General features: G+C 43.5%; 1 protein-coding gene across 1 annotated transcript in view; it reads left to right on the top strand.

The window, feature by feature from the left end:
- Positions 1-19,718, top strand: part of CNTLN (centlein) — a 1,182,709-nt gene that overhangs the window by 787,080 nt on the left and 375,911 nt on the right. The window contains exon 16 of the mRNA XM_085634784.1: positions 7,719-8,248. Within this exon, the coding sequence (XP_085490910.1) occupies positions 7,719-8,248 (530 nt within the window). The remainder of the gene's footprint in view (positions 1-7,718; positions 8,249-19,718) is intronic.

Here is a 19,718-nt window from a genome sequence, read left to right as displayed (position 1 = left end):
ACCTATCTGCGTGCAAGGGCTATGCTGAAAAATATTCCTGATCAAATTTGGCATCTGGGCTATTCTGAAGGTGTGAGGAGTCTTTGGATATAGTAATTATTAGGAAGCTAAGTAAGTTGTACGCCTTGATAATCATTTTGTTGTTGAGGCCCAGGTTTCAGATCTTATGTAACCGACGCATCTTGCCCAATAATTTTTCAACAGGGTCTTACTTCATGGTTTTGTACTCCTTCTTATTCTACTCAGAGGATTAATTCTATTAAAGAACTTATTAAGAGAAAAATAATGTTTTACGAGACCCTGAGACATTCTTTTAGATAACAGCATGACATACAACAAAAACTCTAGCCTGACTCTAGTCATGGTTAGTTCTTTTGATAGATGCATCTTCCCCAAAAATCCTCACCTTAAGAATATTATCCAGGCATTAGTCTGTAGTCAGAGCCTTTTACCCAGTAATAGCTATCCAAGGTCAAAGGTGACACCATGCCATTTCAGCTTGACTTGCTTTACCTCTATGTGATAGCATCACAGTATAAAACCTTGTAGGGGTATCCTGGTGTCTGTTGCTTTTTCCACACCTCATCAATGTGGATCTGCAGCTCTTTTGTGCATTTCACCAACAAAATTCCTCAGCTTTTGCACAGTGACTAGGTCAAATGTCTCCTCCAAAGATGACTGGTTTTAATCCTTTTTGCTGATGTCGGAAGATATCCTTGTCGGATTCAGATAACATTTGCATGTGGAGTTTCAGATTCGAACACAGCTCCTTGACTTGCAACTGTTTAATGCACCTTAGTGGCAGCATCAACCAGAAGGCCAAACTTTCTATGGCCAGATTCTGTAGAGATATACTAAAGCATTTCCCTTCTTCGAAGTAAGTTCCGTGTAAGGAAACAATCCCTCTAAATGTCCTTTTTCTACAAAAAGGAGGGGGACTTCCTTTTCTTTCTCAAACAAACGGTTCTTCTCAGTCTTGACATGGTTCCTCTTGCCTGGCTCTTCCTCATTGGATTCAATCTCAATATGAAAAAAAAGAAGCTGGAATTTCCGTCTCCATCAGCTGACCCTGTAGAAGTCAAAGCATTCCACCTCGTCAGACTAGCCATATTGAATCTTTTCGCAAAAGCTCAGTTACTGTTTGGGACACTCCCCAAGGCTTGGCCCAATCTTGCAGGGTTGTCAACTCAGTTGGTCCTGACCCTGATGCCTTCCAAAATCACTCCTTCACATGCTCCATTTTTAGCACCTTCAACAAAGTCGGTATCTTCCAATGCAATGTCTCCCATATGCTCTGTGCCACTTACTATGCCAATACTGGTTCTGTACTAGGAAACTTTTCAAGTGCTCAATATCTACTGACATTCTGCTTATGGCAAAAGAGAAAGTAATGGGCTTTTTTATGTCAAGCTTTTTGCCTACCCATTTCACATGGTGCAGAAATTTGCTCATAGGAAAGAACTTTTCAACTCTACGTCTCATGATCTTGACATGCTTTGACAAATTATGTCCTTACAGAGGATGATTACTTGGAGAATGGTAGATTCCTCCCATCTTGCAATACAAAAAAGTTTTGAATGGTTCTCCAGAAGGGAACATCATGTACTCCTTTCACTTCGATGGTATGAAAAGCCGAGAAGAATTGGCGCTGACCTTCCCTTCTGCGGAGAGCAAATCTAAAATTTTAATAGAAATGTTGCAATCCTCCACTAGAGTATCCCAACCACTGGTACTCCTTACAAGTACTTTTGTAGTCCGTATTATCAGCATGGGAGAAAACCTTCTCAGGCCTGTTAGTCTACAGACAAATTCCTACATAGGTCTGCACTGGATGATCTGAAATTCATTTAATCTTAGCCTTTCACCAGAGGTCAGGTGGTCCCACCCACCTCCTGCTAAATTAAACCCAAGTGCATTTCTCATGGCCTTTTCAGACCAAGAGTCCCAGAAACCTGCTTTATGCAAAAAAAATTCTACATGCTTCTGTCACTACTAAGTCCATGCCTTTTGGGAATGAGCAAAACTGGATTTTTCAGTCTTCCCATTCATATGAACAAACCCTTCTCAAATTTGGTGAGTAATAATTTGGATTCTTCTAAACAAATCTTGGTGTGATCTAGATTTTGCAGGCATCATGGCTTGATTCATGAGTACGGATGTCACTTAGGGCCGCCATGCTTGATGTACTCCACTGATTTCTCTGGAGATGTCCAAGCCACACTCATGAAAATGCCTGACACAAGAGAGCAGCAGCTATTCTGTCAGAGGGCCGACTACTCCTTGGAGCTCTTAAAACAAAGCAGAAAAATGGCACGCTTGGTGGCATGGCCACTCTAGGAGGGCAATTCTAACAACAGTTTAGGAAATTTCAAAGCCAGTTCATGGCACAACATTTCCAGGTGGGTACTCCCTTTACTACTTGGCTCCTATCTAAGATGATGGTCTGTGACCCATCCTCAACTTTTACCTCTTGAACCTTTTCATTCAGCAGAACTGACAGGTTAAAGAGGCTGACCCTTAGCCAAGTCCTTAACCTCTTCAGTGCCCCGCCCTGTGCCGGGCGTTGCATTAGCGGGCGGGGTTCATGACGAGATAGTCTTGTCATGGGCACAGCGCAACCGCGCTCCATGACGAGACCATCTCGTCATGGGCACTGAAGGGGTTAAGGCCCTCAATGCCGGGATTGATTGATGTCCTTGGACCACCTTGATATGTGCTTCCTAATTCTTCCTGCCACAGACTGCTTGAGGTTGATCTTGGGATCGCAACACTATCAGTTAGTGTCTCCGCCTTTAGGACAAATGACTGCATCATTATTTTTTTTAAGTAATGTGCTACCAATTGCTGCGGGCTCATTGCACAGCTTAGCGGTCCATATTTCTCCATACTTGCACAGTTGGCTTGTGAAGGCAGGTACTCAGGTGCTGTTCAAGGAACATCTTTAGAGCACTGTGACCCATCTCTGTGACTTTTCCTTCATGATTAGCACCTAGGAATCTCATCTAACCTCCACACAGACCCTTACCTGCAAAAGTATGGTGCTGGACACAAACCGCATGAAGGCTTTTACTCTTCCAAGGATTGTTGATATGTGGGATGTGACTGCGATGTTTCTGACTTCTAGTGGGTCCCAGTTCTGCATGTCCTATGTCTGCTGGGTTTAATGGCCTTGTCTATTCTCTTGGTGCTCCACACAAGTATGTGGATCAGAGCCCTTCAGTAATGTCTGTGCAGATATTGCCTTCAATACCAGGGGATCCTCTTGGATTAAGTGCTGATCTTCAAATTAGTACTGCACTTGTGAATGTTGCCACCCACAATCTGTTTGTGGACTGTCTCCTCAGCCCACCACAGGTGTGGGCTCCTGTGGGCATGGATGCCTCCTCATTGGGCTGAGGTGCCCAGCTGGGCAACATCATGGTGCAGGACCTTTGGTCCATGTTGTAGCAGCAACCGAACTTGCTGAATCTGTGGGAGGTCCATCATACCATGAATGCTTTCCTCGCTTCTATTGCAGGGGGCACTGTACAAGTCTTTAAACAACATCACCCCTGTCCTTTATCCAACGAGACTTGTATGAGGTGCCTTTTTCACCTGATAATTACTGGGGTCACACCTAGTAGATCCCTTTAGCCGCAAAAGGAAATTTACCCTTTCCAGAGGAAAGGGGAACTGGCTGATGTCTTATCCCTTTTATAGTCAGCTATTCTTTATTAAATGGGAAGTAAGAGAAAAGTGTCAAAGATCATCCTATTGGAATCTGATGATAAATCTGAGCTCCAACCCGCTTCTCCGAATGCGTATGCACGCACACTTGATTGGTATTCGCTGGTAATTTGAATGGTGACAGAACAGAGTTTCTCAACTGGAAACGTGGTGATCAAAGTCTTTGTTAGTGTTACCATTCACAGAGTTAGTACGTTTTTCTAGACACTCTGCCTAGACATACATTCTCTAATAATAAATGTAATCTTGTTTACATGCAGTCAGGCCTGTTTTGTGTGTAGCATGCATTGTTCACATACAAAAGTGATTACACTGTGGAGGTGGGCTCTGCAATTTTCCATGTAGCTGCACACATTACAGTTTCTCTCTGGGGGAAGGGATGCTCGAAGTCACCTCTCCCTAAAGGCTCAAGAGTGACATGTCACCATGACATGATGTTCTCAAGATTGGGGTGTCCATGTGTGAATCTCTTTACCATAGCTGAGAAGGACAAAGTGTCCTTATTTCGTGCCATATGTGTCCCTCTAAATGGTTCCCTGGGGTATGTGCTAAGGTTCCGTTGGTCACGGTATCTGCTGAAATTATTTCCACCAGTTGGACCTCTATCGAAGGTCCTGTGTAGAGTCTGGGAAGCAAAAATGATCCAGATCGCCTCAGGAGGATTCGGTATGCTGATCTGTTGGCACATAGCATTCTTCCCCTTCTTCCTCTACCGCACAGGATGGGCCTGCTTTTGCAGCTGAATGGTCAAGTCCTCCATCCCAATCACGAAATGCTGCAGCTGCATGTGTGGAGATTGAGATGTGCCAACTAGAGTCCATTTGCACTCCGTCGGAAGTTGTGGACATAGTGTTGCCTGGCAGGAAACCCACCACTAAATACAGTTCTATGGGTTACTGGAATAAGTGTATAAGTGGTGTGAGTTGGATGTGTTTTTTTGTTGCAGTTTTATAGAGTGCAACCTCAACCCGAAGGAATTTGAGCGCTTTACATTGGCACCAGTTGCATTACACAGGGACGCATACATGTTTGTTTTTGTAAATGATTAGCCCAGAATCACAGTATGTTGAGCCGATGCCGAAACTCGAATCTGGTTCCCCAGTTCCAAAGTCGGCAGCTCTGCCCGTTATGCCATCCTCTCCCCAAGGTTTGATCCTATTTCAGTCATGCCTCTCCAATGTTATGCACTTTGTCTTGTCCACCAGGACCGTGTAGTAGCTGCTGTAAAAGTATATTTGTCTGTTCTAGGCGCTTTTTGTCTTCTCCTTGACCACCCTTCTATGTTTTAGTTGCCGCTAATGGCATGTTATCTGAAATATTTACTGCATTTGTTTCCTCCCTCTCTGTTCAGTATGTTTCAGTGTAATTTGAATCAGTTAATGTCAGAAAATTGTTGGCAAAAATATTGTTTAACATAAATATTGTGCTCTAAATACCGTTTGTCCCATTGAGTATGCTTTTTATGTTCTCTCCATTGGTGTGATATTTGTGTAAACAAATTAAGGCATAACATCTCAGTCACAGTACTTTGGTTACACTATGCTGATACTTTTAAAAGTTATGTTGAATCTTCTCATGTCATCCCAAGTTGAGACAACGCACAGTTGTTCTGTTCGACCTTTCTCTCTGAAAACTGTCTACCTGGTACAGTGACTTCAGCCTAGAGGGTGAGAGACTTCAGGCCTTTTCAGTTTCACCACTTTCACAGTATTCTATCGGGTAAACTGGTTCTTTGCACCGCTCCATCTTTTCTATCCAACGTGGTATCTGCTTTTGACAAGGGCCAGTCTGTTAGTCTCCCATCACTCTTTCCCATCTTTAGCCCATCCAGGACGCTGAGCAGCCGCATAGACTGGACCCCATGTCTGTGGTATCCTAATACGCAGACTGCACTCCATGGGGTAGAGTGGATGATCAGGTCTTTGTGGGCTTTGCTGGATCCAAGAAGGGCAAAGCAGTGACCAAACACACTGGAATATACTTTGCATTAAATTCTGACATACCTTGCCATGTTAGTTCGTCTGGCTGGAATTTTACTTGCTCCATTAGGGCCTTAGCTGATTCCACATCTCACACCAGAGGCATCCCTGTGGTTGGCAGCCATGTGGTGATCCTTGCATTTCTTTGCTAATGAGTCCTGCCTCATTTCTCAAACATGCGCAGTAACAGATAGTCTTCTGCGGTTTTGTTGCATGACCTCCTTGGTTAATCGGTATTACTCGATACTACCTTTCGGAGACTATTGCTTTAGGACCTATTTCTAAGCTGAATAATCTGCTGAAAGATGTAGCCATAAGAAACACTAGTTAGTGAATACTATTTCTTCCTTTCTTGATGAGTAAGTGCCCTGAACTATCTTTTTTGGTGTTCACAAACATTTGCAGAAGAACTGCTAAGCTGTGCTAGTCATAGCTTTCCAGACATCTTCTCCTAAGGGCTCCTATTCCCTCTGTGCAGAGTGGAGAAGTTCGCACAAGGGTCGTGGAGCCTCCTGTGCCAAAGCACACTTTTGTCTTCATAGGGATAACATTTCTATTCATGGATATAGCCCTTCTGGTGAACCCTCTGCAATTCTGGAGGTGATCCCTTGAGGAGTAAATCTCTCACCATTGCCGGAGTGGAAAAGGGTTGGAGAGGACTTGAGATTGCCCACAAACTTACATGTTTGTGGACTTTCTCAAACTTATGAGGTGACACATGCGTTGGAATGGTCACTTCCTACCTCCTGATTAGGATTTACTACTGCTGATTTCTCTATACTAGCAGCAGAGAATTTCGCAGTAGTAAATGTATTTACACCTGCCATGATAACTTCAATAATTCAGAGAGGTTGAATAAAACGGGGCAAATTACTTGTATGACCGACTTCACCTTTGTGTGAAAATGGCTTCATAGTTCTGTACTGGAGAGCTGAAGGGATTTATTGGCCTTAAAATAGCTCAAGCGTAAGCCCGGGACTTTAAGTGGGCCGGGTCTCACCAGTGCTGAGCACCGGCAGTTTTTTAAAGGGGGCCTCGAAACGGGTCTCTATCGGGCTCTGTTTTGTGCCCTGGCACAGGCGGTCCGTGTTTATTCCGCACTGCAGTGACAGCAGGCACATCGATGTGCGCTGCTCACGCTGCTCACTTCCCACTAGTGGAGAAGTTACGGCATGACTCCATGCCAGGCGAGCGTTGTGGGGGAAGGGGAATCCTTTAGAGAGTCATTCTCTCTCTGGATTTCCCTTCTTTTTTTGAAACTCAGAAGCAGCAACATTGTAATGGTGTCACCAGGACTTTAAGTGGAAGCTTTTTCAATATTATATACAAGCCATATTTGCTGCTTATTTATCATATGCAACTAACAACTAGTGACAAAGCCAATAGTCCAGACTTGTTGTGGGTATGATGTTACTTATTGCATCATATATCTGGATGCCATGACAGGAGCAGCAAAATACAAGTCCGGCGGCACACTATGCTAAGCACAGATTTTTACCTTGCCTGTTTTAAGCCACACCCCTAATTATATTGGCCACGCCCATTTGAGAGACCCCACATTTTTTTCATCCCACTTAAATCCCTGCGTGAGCCACAATTGGTTTGTGCATGGTGCTCTCTTTGTTTTAACTTGGTGGTTTGTGAATAGATACAGTGGTGAAATATAAATTGTATTTATTCATTTTACGAAGCACATGGTTTGAATTATGCGTGTTTGTACATCTGAGTGTGCCCATTTCTTTTGTCTGCAATGTTTTAGGGGTGCTCGAAATTTGAAAAAGGATTCAGTGCAATTAAATACAACTTCTCGACAGCTGAATAAGCGTCTTAATATGCCAAAATCTAAACTGGGGATTATAATAAAAAATGCATATTTTGCTTTGTGCTGCTGCTTCTAATGTTAATTTCATTCCTATATACCACATTTTAAAATTGCTAAAACATTTAGAAGCTCATTTTTTTTCCTATTGCAAATCCTACCTTCTAACTGTGTGATGTCTTTACTTCATTTAGGTTGGCCAGTTAGAACGGAGGTTAAAGGATTTTGAGAGAGAGACTAAGAAACTTAGGCAAACAAATGAGGACCTAACCAAGGAGAAGCAGTCCCTGAGAGCATCTGTGAAGCGACTTAAAAAAGATGTCGAATCATGGGAGCGCGAAGCGGGGGAAATGCAGAAGGCCAATTTTGAAATCATGAAAGCCAAGGAGAAATTGGAAGCTACAGCCAGCGAGTTGGAGAAGGAAGTCGCTTTGTTAAAGAAAAAATCTTCAAACATCAACGAGTTACGATTAGAGAATGGCAAATTGTTGAGGCAGATGCAAATGTTGCAGCTCGCCATGGAGGCCGCCAAGGCTGCCATTACCAAAGCCACCAAGGGGAAAAGCAACCGTAAAGCGACGGGATCCATCGCTAAATCGAAACCAGCTAAGCGAAGAGGCTCTCTGAGACGTCATCAAGCGTTCCTCAATCAGTCCATCAAGGTTATGAGCAGTATGTTTGAGAACTTCAATAAAGACGGCTGGGAGGATGTGAGCGCAGACAGGTAGGGCCCTCATTAACTCTGCCCCGTGGACGGGACAATGTGCATATGCAAAACACTTGGAAATGGAGATTGAATTTCAGCTACTGTCGATTTGGTATTCAGCAAAAATACTGTCAGATCCTCTGAAATGCCTTGGGAGGCCTTGTTCTGCGCTTATTGACTGAAATTTGCATGCAAAATTAGTCACAACTGTACGAGTATTTGAATAGGTGCCAAGAAACCCAAAAGAAGGTGATGCTTGATTTCTTCCAGTGATGCTATTTTCATGCAGTCATGGGGCTTGAAATTGACAGTTTGGCAGGTTGATTTAATTTGCTGGCCCTTTGCATATTCACCACTGACAGCTAAGGATTCCCAGGCAAGGCAGCGAAGTCCATTTAGTTATCCTGTGACATGCCAATCCGGGAAGAGAAACAGTCCCCCCCCCCCCCCCCTTAATTTAGTTAGATAAATTTTGAATGACCTATTTCAGCTTGCTACCAGATGTCTACAAGCTGTTTAACATCCTTTAAATTAAGAACCATCCACGCTAATTATTTCGTGTATGTTTTATGCACAGTCATTGTTCTGCCGTTAATTGAACAGTAGTTAAAAATCTGTTTCCCGCGCGCCCGCCTGCATTCAGCGAGGGCCTGCTGTTGTGCTTCTCACGTTCAGCAGCTAAACGTTTCTCTTCATAATGCGAGCTTTTAAGGTAATTTACAGAACTAGTTTTTTTTCTTAAAGGAAGAACACTTCTCCGTATGAAAATGTTCCTTTACGCTGCATCGTTACTGTGGTAGAAAAGCGAACTTTTCACACCGTTTTTTTCTAACCCATTATCAGGATTAGACCCCATACAATTTTTAAATGTCGTTTTTCTACACGAACACCAGTTCCACATGTACTTAAAAAATGTTCCATTCTGTTATATGTAGAACATGTATGCCATAGGTTCAAGGCCAAAAACGAACACGATAAAATAGATTTTTGATTTTATATATATGCTGTTTGAATGATTGCAGCTGACTCAATGGTGCCCGAGGTGACGGGGGACGCTGCTCCGAGGACCCCACGAATGAGAACAGGGCAGGGTCAGGCAAGCAGGTCACCATTAGGGCTGCAAACCCTAGCAGAGCCGTGCCTTTTGTCCTTGGTAGATGCAGTCCTCTGGCCTGGGGGTCTGCCAGTCGTGATCCTTCTTGGTCTTTGACGAGACACGTTTTTAGCCCAATCCCCGTGTTGGCACTTTAAGGAAAAGCGAACAAAGGAGATAGCTCTCAAGTGGATTCACAGGCCTCGATTGCCTCCCCGTCATGACTGTTCCCTTGCCCCAGACTTGTGGGTGAACTCTCAAAGTAGTGATTGATGCCACATGGACTAGGGTAGACAAGAGAACCAATTCAAAGAAGAACTCACTGAATCGGGTAATTGCTGTCACCTAATACCCCATACCTCATGTATTGTTATCATTAGGGCTCAGTGAAAGTCAGATTCCCCAAATGACTGTGTGGCCTCCTGCGTAGCTATGCCTGATCTCTGATTAGGGTGTCTCCACGTGCTTCCAGTGCAACTGCAGCTCACATTCAAGGACTATAACATTTCAAAATGTTGGTTATCACACGCCATAGTGTGTTGGTGACCCTTGACAGGAGGGATTTCTTTGTAAATCCACTTCCTGGACTGATAAATTACCAGATGGTGGATCTTTGTTCATGTTTTGGGAAGCAGCGGTTGTTCTTGAGGGAGCGCTTCACTGCACACACCTAGCCTCAGAATCGTTAACAGACTCTTGATAAGGACACAACAGGCTGCGTTGCTCTGGATCTAAACCTGTTGAGAAAGGGAACAAGGCCCAGGAGACATTGGGTAATGGCATATGGAAATGCCCGTGCAAACAACAGTTGTCCTCCTGATCCCTCCCTGAATTAATTAGTACTCTTCTGGTCACGCTGCAAACAAGACCATATTTGTTTTTCCCTTGGCTATGTTGTCTGAGTACTCTAGCATTCCCGATTAGTCTTTGCATCTTTATAGTGATTTCGGCTTGCTTAACTAAACACAAACAGTTTTATATATGCACAGTTTGAGAAAAGTGTTCCAATGCATTTCATCTTCAGGGTATGCCTGTTTTGTGCTCCGAGTAAGCCGCACCTACTATAAACTCTGTTGAACTGAAATGGGAGTCCTAGCCACCAGTGAGCACATTTTAGGATAAAGCCTGGTGCTGTGGAGCTAGGATAAGAAACGTCGGGCTGGTTACACGTGATCATGCACGCAGACATGTGGGCTGAGTGTGAGAGATTACAGTCTAACTCAGTCGGTAGTTGAGCACAGAGGTGACCCTTCATAGATTGGTGAGGACCTGACCAAGCCTTCTAAATAAAATAAAAGGACATTCATAGTGTCGGTATGTATATCTGTTGTGATTTACTGAAAAATGTGTGCTTCACTGTACAGAACACTATTGGCAATATCTGCACCAAACTACAGTTTCGCCATAGTTAGGCTTGGGCACTAGATCAACATACCAATAGAATAGTAAATTAGGATCCAGAGGGCAGACCTGACATTAATTTCCATATATCTGCACTCCTAGTTTTCCCACTGCACCTGGCCTGGGAAGGCTCAACTCAACAGAAACAAAGAGTAGCCGGTACTCGGATCACTGACACAATATTGAGTGTAAATAATATCATTTGACACAAATATTGTGTCAAAAATATCGTTTACCAAAATATCGTGTCACTATACTTATTATATTAAGTAAAGAATATCGGAAATAAAATATTGTTCAGACTAATATCTTTAAAAATTATACAAACATATTGCTATCTGAATATAAATGGAGTTTAAAGTAGTAAATGTTAAATATTTTAATATGTAAATTTAATAGAATGTAAATTAAATAAATTCCACTAATATTAAATACTATATATAAATTTATAATTATATAAACACATATATATATAAATGTATAATTATATAAACACACATATATACAAATGTTTTTAAATTTGTATTGTCCGCTACACATCGGAAATTGGGGGGAACGTTTCATTTTCTTGTGTGTTCTTTTTAACTTGGGGTAATTCTTGGCAGACTTTTTATTCTGTTTGTTTAGTGCTTGGTGACATTTCTCTGCAAGGCATCCGGAGTGTGTTTGAATCCTTGCCACTGCTTCACACTGTAGCTGTAGCCACCTCCGGCTAGCGGCCATTTTGGACGTGACACGCGTTCCTCGCGGTCAGTGGTCCACTCGTTGCACGTCGCATACCAGCATTAGCCAAACTCTACTTAATGGTCTCTGGTCGTACGCGCAGCGGGCGCGCCGGGGGCGCGCCAAAGGCGCGCCTAAGGCAAGCCCGGGTGCGCCCGTCAGCGCCAAGTCAGTGCTCAGGGCGAGTTATACTGCCTGTTTGGATTTAACTATTAGTAATACTCTTCAGTATTCTATTCTAGCGTGCTCCTAAAGTCACTTAGATCCCCTCAATGTCCTTCATACTGTGACGATTTGGCGGGTTCTTCGAGTGCCACTGTTTGTGTGTACCATGGTTTTTTTTTAGGACCACAGCTTCCTTCTGACAGTGTGTCTGTTGCCTCACCTGTACAGGGGAGCATTAGTGCCAGCCTCATTAATGCTAGATCTTTGAGGAAGCATTATGTAGACATCACAGATATGATCTCTGATAATCTTTTAGACCTATTGTTTATCACAGAGACTTGGCTTGATGTGTTCTCTAATCCTATTGTGGTCGTGGCCACTCCGGCTGGCTATAAAATCCATTGAGCTGATTGCCCAGTCGGCAGAGGGGGGGGGGGGGCGGTCTGGCAATTTTATATAGAGAATGCTGGGCCCTGCATAGCGAAACATCTACCATCTGGGGTGCATGTGAGGTTCTTGACTTCAGCTTACAACTCTCTGCCCACTTTACTTTGGGGGGGTCTCTGATATATCGTCCACCGGGGATAGCTAATGTATTTCTGGAATCATGTGGGGACGCTTTAGCAGATAGAGCACTGCTTTTTTCGAACTGTTTGCTTCTCGGGGACTTTAATATCCATCTCGACTGCTTTTATGGATTCGCTTCATCTAGCCCAACTTTCTCAATGGGTCACATATTCGACCCATCAAGGAGGGCACATTTTAGATTCCATCTGCTCCAACTTTCCTTTTGTAGTTGAAAGGCCTCTCCTGGTCACTTGGTCGGATCATTTCCCTATATTTTTCTCTTAGGACATTATGCGCCCACCCCGTCCACGTAGTGCCTATCGGCTGCCTACCTTTAGGAAACTGGATGCTGGGCAGCTGAGTAGCCGCTTGGCAGCCTCTCATCCTTCCTTTTCTGAGGACCTTGAGGATAATGTGTCAAGATTTGCAGATTGGATTACTGCCGCAGTCGGCGTTCTTTCTGCTCCAGGTCAGCCTAATCTGAGGAGAGAGCCCCCTTCTAAGCCTTGGTTTACTTCTGATCTGAGGATTTTGAAACACGCCTGTAAGGTATTGGAGAGAGCATCGCGTTCCAGCGGCTACTGCCCTATAGCCAAACTTGCACTCAGAGCTAAACAAAAACTTTATTACGTGGCCATTGGACTGGCCAAAGGCCGGTATTTTTCTGATCGTATTGATCGTGCAAACAATAATTCCAAAGAAATATTTTCTATTGTGAAGAGTTTTGTGTCTCCTAGTGCCCAGGCTCTGGTGGTACCCTCATCGGTTATTTGGTGTAACACCTTAGCAAAATTCTTCAGGGACAAAATAGTTAGCATTCAGGACTCTTTTTCAACTGTGTCCAAGAATTCTACTCCCGCTTGGCTGGGGAAGCAGATTGCTGCCATCTTCTCTGCTTTTAAACCTGTTGATCTGCCTTGTACCCTTAGAATTCTTAAGGCACTTACATCTGGCTCACCTAAGGATCCATGTGCAGCTAGGCTTCTGTCAGAAGTGGCAGACTCTATTAACTTTGAAGTTAACCATATGGTTAACATGTCACTTCGCGAGGCCTGTGTCACATTATCATGGAAGCAGGCACTGATCCTCCCCTCCTCAAGAAGCCTTCTCTTGACCCTCTGCTCCCTGAGAACTATCGGCCTATCTTGCTCTTGCCAAGTTTGGCTAAAGTTTGCGAGAAGGTTGTTACGTCTCAGCTCACCAACTATGTAGAGGTGTCTGATTTGCTTCATCCAGCTCAATCTGGCTTCCGTGCTTTTTATAGCACGGAGTCAGCATTGCTGGAGGTGACGGAGGCGGTCCGGGAGTGTTTGGATGCCGGCGGGAGAGCGGCCTTCGTTATGCTGGATCGCTCGGCGGCATTCGATACAGTACCACACTCTTTACTCCTTGATCGCCTAGAGGTAATTGGTGTTTCGGGATCGGTGCTGTGCTGGATTAGATCCTTTTTGGAAAACAGGTCGCAGCAGGTCTGGCTTCCACCTTGTGCCTCCACGCCTATGCAGTTGACAACCGGTGTACCGCAGGGGTCAACACTTAGCCCTCTTCTTTTTAACATCTAAGTGACTCCACTAGTTTATCTTGCGGAGTCACCGGGGGCTAAGGTGATGGCCTATGCAGGTGATATTCAGCTCTTGTTCTCTTGGAGGAAGGGTGACGACTCGGTTAAGGCAGCGCAGCACTGTCGGTCTGCCGTGTTCCACTGGCTGGTGAGTGCACAATTGAAGTGCAATGAAGAAAAATCTGAAGTGCTCTTGTATGGCTCGTTCCCAGTGGACTTTAGGGAAAGGCTATGGCCTCCGGGTTTTCCCCGACCTTCTATGGGTAAGGGCACCGCAAAGAATCTCGGTGTCTGGTTTGATGAAAACCTGATTTTTTCAACACAAGTGAAGAAACTGGTAGGAACCTGCTTCGGCACTTAGAAAATTTTGAGGAAGTTTCTCCCTCTTTTGCCTGTCAGTGCCAAGGAAACTGTGGTCCGGGCCTTGATTTTATCTCGATTGGATTATGCCAACGCTATTTTGGTTGGTAGTCCAGGCTACCTGGTAAAAAAGCTGCAAGTGGTCCAAACCTCAGCAGCCAGACTGCTTCTGGGTCTTTCTTCCACACATAGGTGCCGATTCCGATCCTGTATAAAGGCCCTACGAATCGTCGTACGGAGCGTTTTCTCCGTACGACTCGTACCCGGTAAACTGTCTGTACAACCCAGGAAGTACGATCCGTACAGAAAGCCTATTTCCGTAGGAATCGTACAAAAGACCGTACGGGTAAAAAAAAACCTACGAATCTGATCCGGAACAGCCTGCACGCGACGTCCGTACGTATGTAAGCAGCTTTTTACGGGCCAGCAAGTACGATCCGTCCCTATGGCACTCCGTACTCCTCTTTTTTTACGGGAGCCAATAACAGCCGTAAAAGCGGAGTCCCCAGGGGTACGAGTCGTACAGGCCCCCCCACCCTACCCGCGTATGTATGCACCGTTTCCCCCACCCCCGTATGTATGCACCATACCCCCCGTTTGAACGCACCGTACCCCCCACCCCGTATGTACGCACCGTACCCCCCACCCCCATATGTACGCACCGTACCCCCCCGTATGTATGCACCGTACCCCCCGTATGTACGCACCGTACCCCCCCATATGTACGCACCGTACTCCCACCGCGTACGCGCTGGGGGTACGGTGCGTACATACGGGAGGGTACGGTGCGTACATACGGGGTGGGGGTACGGTGTGTACATACGGGTTGGGGGGTACGGTGCGTACAGATGCGGGTGGGGGGTACGGTGCGTACAGACGCGGGTGGGGGGTACGGTGCGTACATACCGGGTGGGGGGGTACCGTTCGTACAGACGCGGGTGGGGTTGGGGGGGCCTGTACGACTCGTACCCCGGGAACAACTTTTCCCGGGCTATGAGTCGTACAGACTTCGCTTCGTAGCGGGTAGAGTCTTTCCCCGTGTACGGGACGTTTTCCGTACGATTCGTAAATCGGATAGCCGGTCCGGATCGTACTTGTACGCTCGGACTGTGTTTTTACGAATCGTACGGAAAAGTGTCCGGGTACGTCTCGTACAACTTTTCCCGCTACGATTCGTATGGATCGGGCCGATCTGTATGTACTTTTTCCCGTACGAATCGTACTTCACGGGTCGGACGTGACTTGTACGATTCGTACAGAAAAAAATACGGATACGAGTCGTACGGAATTTTTTTTTAACGGATCGGAAGCGGCACCATAGTGTTCGGAGCCATTTACATAGCTTGCACTGGCTCCCAGTTGAATCTCGGCTGAAATTTAAGATGTTATCTATTGTACATCGGACCCTGTATGGTTTAGGCCCTACTTATCTTCAAAAGAGATTTGTTTTCTACAGATCTAGTAGACAGCTTTGTTCCTCTGACCAGCTGCTGATGCAGATTCCTAGGTTTAAGCGTCAAAGGCTTGGCGGGAGTCCTTTTGTCCGTTAAGCTGGTCTGGCTTGGAATGTGCTACCATTGACACTCCGGGACATTCAGGATCCATTGCTTTTTAGGAAAAAGCTTAAAACATTGCTTTTTTAGTTTCTGATGTGTGTGCAGTTCACTTTTTTTCTGGAGTAAGCGCCGGGACACTTTGAGTAGCCGTGCGCTTTATAAATTAAACATAACATATATGCATATATTAAATATAAATATATATATAGTGTAACATAATGAATACAGTTAATTATGTTACATTATATTGCGTTTTTCAATATTTATAATATATTACTGTGAATAAAAATATATACACACACATACACGCACACACACACACACGCACACACACACGCACACCCATACACAAACACACCATCCCTCTGAAATGGGAGCCCGTGGCCCTGGTTGTAGTATAATTCTTTATCCAATATAAATATAACACTGCAGTCAATTTTCAAGTACTTTGAAGTGCACAGGTGTGACCAAGGCTCACTGCCGAGCTGAAACGCGTTAGGGTAGAGAGCATGGTGCCTGTTTGATTATGGAATAAATGCCAGGTGGTTCCTGAAATTGGGCTTCAGTGCTTTCTTTTCTTGATTGATAAACATGGGGTGCTCCGTCCCTGTTCTGCTATAGCTGCTCTGCAGGGGCGGGGGCTCACATTTTTGAGGTGTTTTGCTGGATGTAAATTTGGGAGCATGACCAGCTTATCACCATGCAAGTAGAGGATTCATCTTGTTATTTTTGAGTGTGGTGAAAGAGCAAGGGAATACGGGAGGTGCACATTGCCTCTTCTCGACTCTTTCGGATTCCTAAGAGGCCAAGAATTATGATATTGACTGTGCTGGCATTCCACATGTTATGCACTTCGCACTCTGAAAGTACTTGAAAACTGACTGCGATCTTGGATTTATATTGGATAAAGAATAATAATACAACCAGGCTGAAATGCGCGAAGTACTCTTATTGGAAGAACTTTTGTTCTGATTGACTAGAAAGAGGATGATGCGAATTTGACTGCAATGTTTGAGATACAATCATGCTTTATTACAAATTATGCATTGTAGTTTATCAAATTTGGAGAACTATTCTAGTGCATTTTGGGGATTGCAGGACTTTTAACTACAAATCACGTGGCAGCCTGGTTTTTAAATGACTGCAATCACCTGATACCGCTAACCTGCTCACCTGTTACCAAGGCTCATTGCCGAGCCAAAACGCTTTTGGATAGATAGCGTGGTGCCTGTGCGATTATGGAATAAACACTTGGTGGTTCCTGAAATTAGGCTTCAGTGCTTTCCTTTCCTGATTGACAAACACGGGATGTTCCTTCCCCGTTCTGCTGTAGGCACCCTGCAGGATCGGGGATCCCATTTCGGAGGTGTTTTGCTGAAAAAAAATATATACATCTTGCACACACCACGCACAATTGAACCATAAAAAATATAAACAGTTCAATAATAAAAGTATATTATTTAATTTAGACAATAAATTAAATACTACATATTTAAAACCCCAAAAACACATTTCCTAAAAATGCTAAAAAGAGTAGGGAAAGCATTAAACTTTAGATGGATAAAATTTACTATTTCTACTCCAGTCTGTTCAACAGTAGGAAAAGCATTGGACTTCGGAGGTTGGAAGATTTACTATTTCCACTCCAGTCTATGCAACTGTAGAAAAAGTGTTGGACTTTGGAGGGATAACATTAACTATTCCCACTCCAGTCTGTGCTACTTTAGGGAAATTGCTGGATTTTGGAGTAATTACATTTACTATTCCGACTTCAGTCTATGCAACAGTAGGAAAAGAATTGGACTTCAGATGGTGGTCGATTGACTATTCTCACTCCAGTCTGTGCTATAGTAAGGAAAATAGTTCATTTCAAACATATTACATAGTTTAATAGCCCTAATAATTTATAAAATATAATACTATAAAACTCTTAATATAAACAATATTATTTGCATAAATATATATAATAATTAATTATGATTTAGAAAATAATTTGTTACTTAACTTCCCACCCTTTATCCCTACAAACCTAGCATCCCACACATAAAATATATCTAAAACAAATAAGGATAACAGAATTTATATAATTAATAATCAATCAGATACTTAACAATTAAGAATTATTTTTTAAATATTACTTAACAAACTTCCCTCCCCACACCCCTAGAAACTCAGCAGCCCACACCTGATATATATACATTTTACACAAAATACATAATTATTAGTCAGTTAAAATGTAATTAAAATGATTCAGTATATTTATTACTTCATTAACTTCCCTCCCTATACTCATACAGACCTAGTAACCTGCACCTAAAATAAAACTAAAATAAAGGAATATGACATAATTTGCAAAATTAATATAAATCGCATACTTGTATAAAATTAATTAATTAAGAAAGAATTATTGCTTAATTAACTTCCCGCCATATCCATCTACAAGCCCAACAACCCGCTACAACATTATAAATTAGTATTAGCAAATAAATAAAGAATTCTAAATCACGTAAAATCGCACACTATATTTAAAACAATTATTAACAGTTATAAAAACAATAACACAACATTAATATATGCACTAAAACACATTAAAATAATTAAAAAAACTATATTTTTAACAACTTTATTATTGAGAACAATATTAAAAACAACGATATTGTTAACAACAATATTACCTAAAAAAAGATACTCTTAACAACAATATTTTTGCATCAGGATATTTTTTATCACAATATTTTCCCAGATATTTCTGTCTCCTGATACTAAAAACTCTATATTTTGTCCAAATACCCAGTACTGTGCAGCAAGTGACAGGTGCGGCTCCCCTCTGAAGATTTGAAGGGAAGGGACCAGGCTATGATGGCAGTGAAGGTGTATGACATAGGCTTTCATAGAAGGTCTTTCAACAGACCACTTAAAGGTCCTATTTTGGGAAATCCTACAATGCTGTGCCGGAATGTTGGGTCAAGAGTAGAGCAATGATGTCATCCTAGGATTGGGCAAAGGTGACCAGCTACTCAAACTTTCCACACTCACTTAAAAAAACTTGCACTAGGAAGAGACTTTTGAGAACAGTCTCAACTTAGAGAAAGCAACACTGGAGGAATGCCGACCTGGGAGAGAGAATATGTACTCAAGGACTTCTGACTTCAGTGTGCACATAGAGACAGGGCCTTGTTTCTCCAGGGCTAGTGGTGCTGGCCTCCTTACACCCGCTGGGGGACATTAGAGGGTTCGACCTGCCGGGGGAACCTTGGAGGATTCCATTGGATCTTCGGTGCTAGAGACATGCCAGCTGCCCAGACAGGAGGCTAGTCCTTTGTGAAGAGAATCCAGCACCCCAAAATATATAACATTTTAGAGGCTTGGCAACCTGAAGTGTATGCTTCCAGTGGCAGAACCGACCCCCAGTAGCGAAATACATATTTCCCCATCAAAACCTTCACAGTCAGGCCAGAAAAAACTGTTTTTGTTGTCTTATTTTTGGGTAGAGCTGCCAGCAGGGCTGGGAAATTCCAACATGTGGTGTGCAGTTCCTTAAGGCAGCAGGTTGTGTAGCTCCTGCTCCGTAACCCTCATGGAAAGACAAGGGCTCGGGGTGGGGGGAGGTCGCGCAAGCAAGAATTCATGACTTGAGGAGGCATGCACGGCTTTCCCATAGTGGTTGTGTCTCAAAGCACCTGCGCTACTCAGAGTCAATTGCTGCAAAAAGGTACTAACTTCCCAGTAAAAAGAGATTGTGGACTTATTACTTGGAATGGAAACATCCTTCGCAACTTACAACCCACTTTCTTACACACTATAACCATAGTCTGCGTGCATTGTTCTCTTGAAACTTCCTGGCTTTTTGACAAGTGCAACCAACTCCTCTTCAGTAGCCCCAGAGCACTTATCGTTTTCCCTACCCTATCCGGAGTCTCATATCAATGTTATATTTTTGCTTCTCTGCACCATATGGTCTGAAAAGTGTCCACGAATGATGGGTTCCGTTAACCTCAGCTAAGTATTTTCTGTAGTTAAGTTTACTGTATTGTTGAAGCCTTCTTTCAGTTTTTAAACATA

This window comes from Triturus cristatus, chromosome 2_1 (genome assembly GCF_964204655.1).
Source record: "Triturus cristatus chromosome 2_1, aTriCri1.1, whole genome shotgun sequence".
Classification (NCBI taxonomy): Eukaryota; Metazoa; Chordata; class Amphibia; order Caudata; family Salamandridae; genus Triturus; species Triturus cristatus.
The sequence above is the reverse complement of the archived record's forward strand: the minus strand, read 5'-3'. Positions and strand labels throughout refer to the sequence as shown.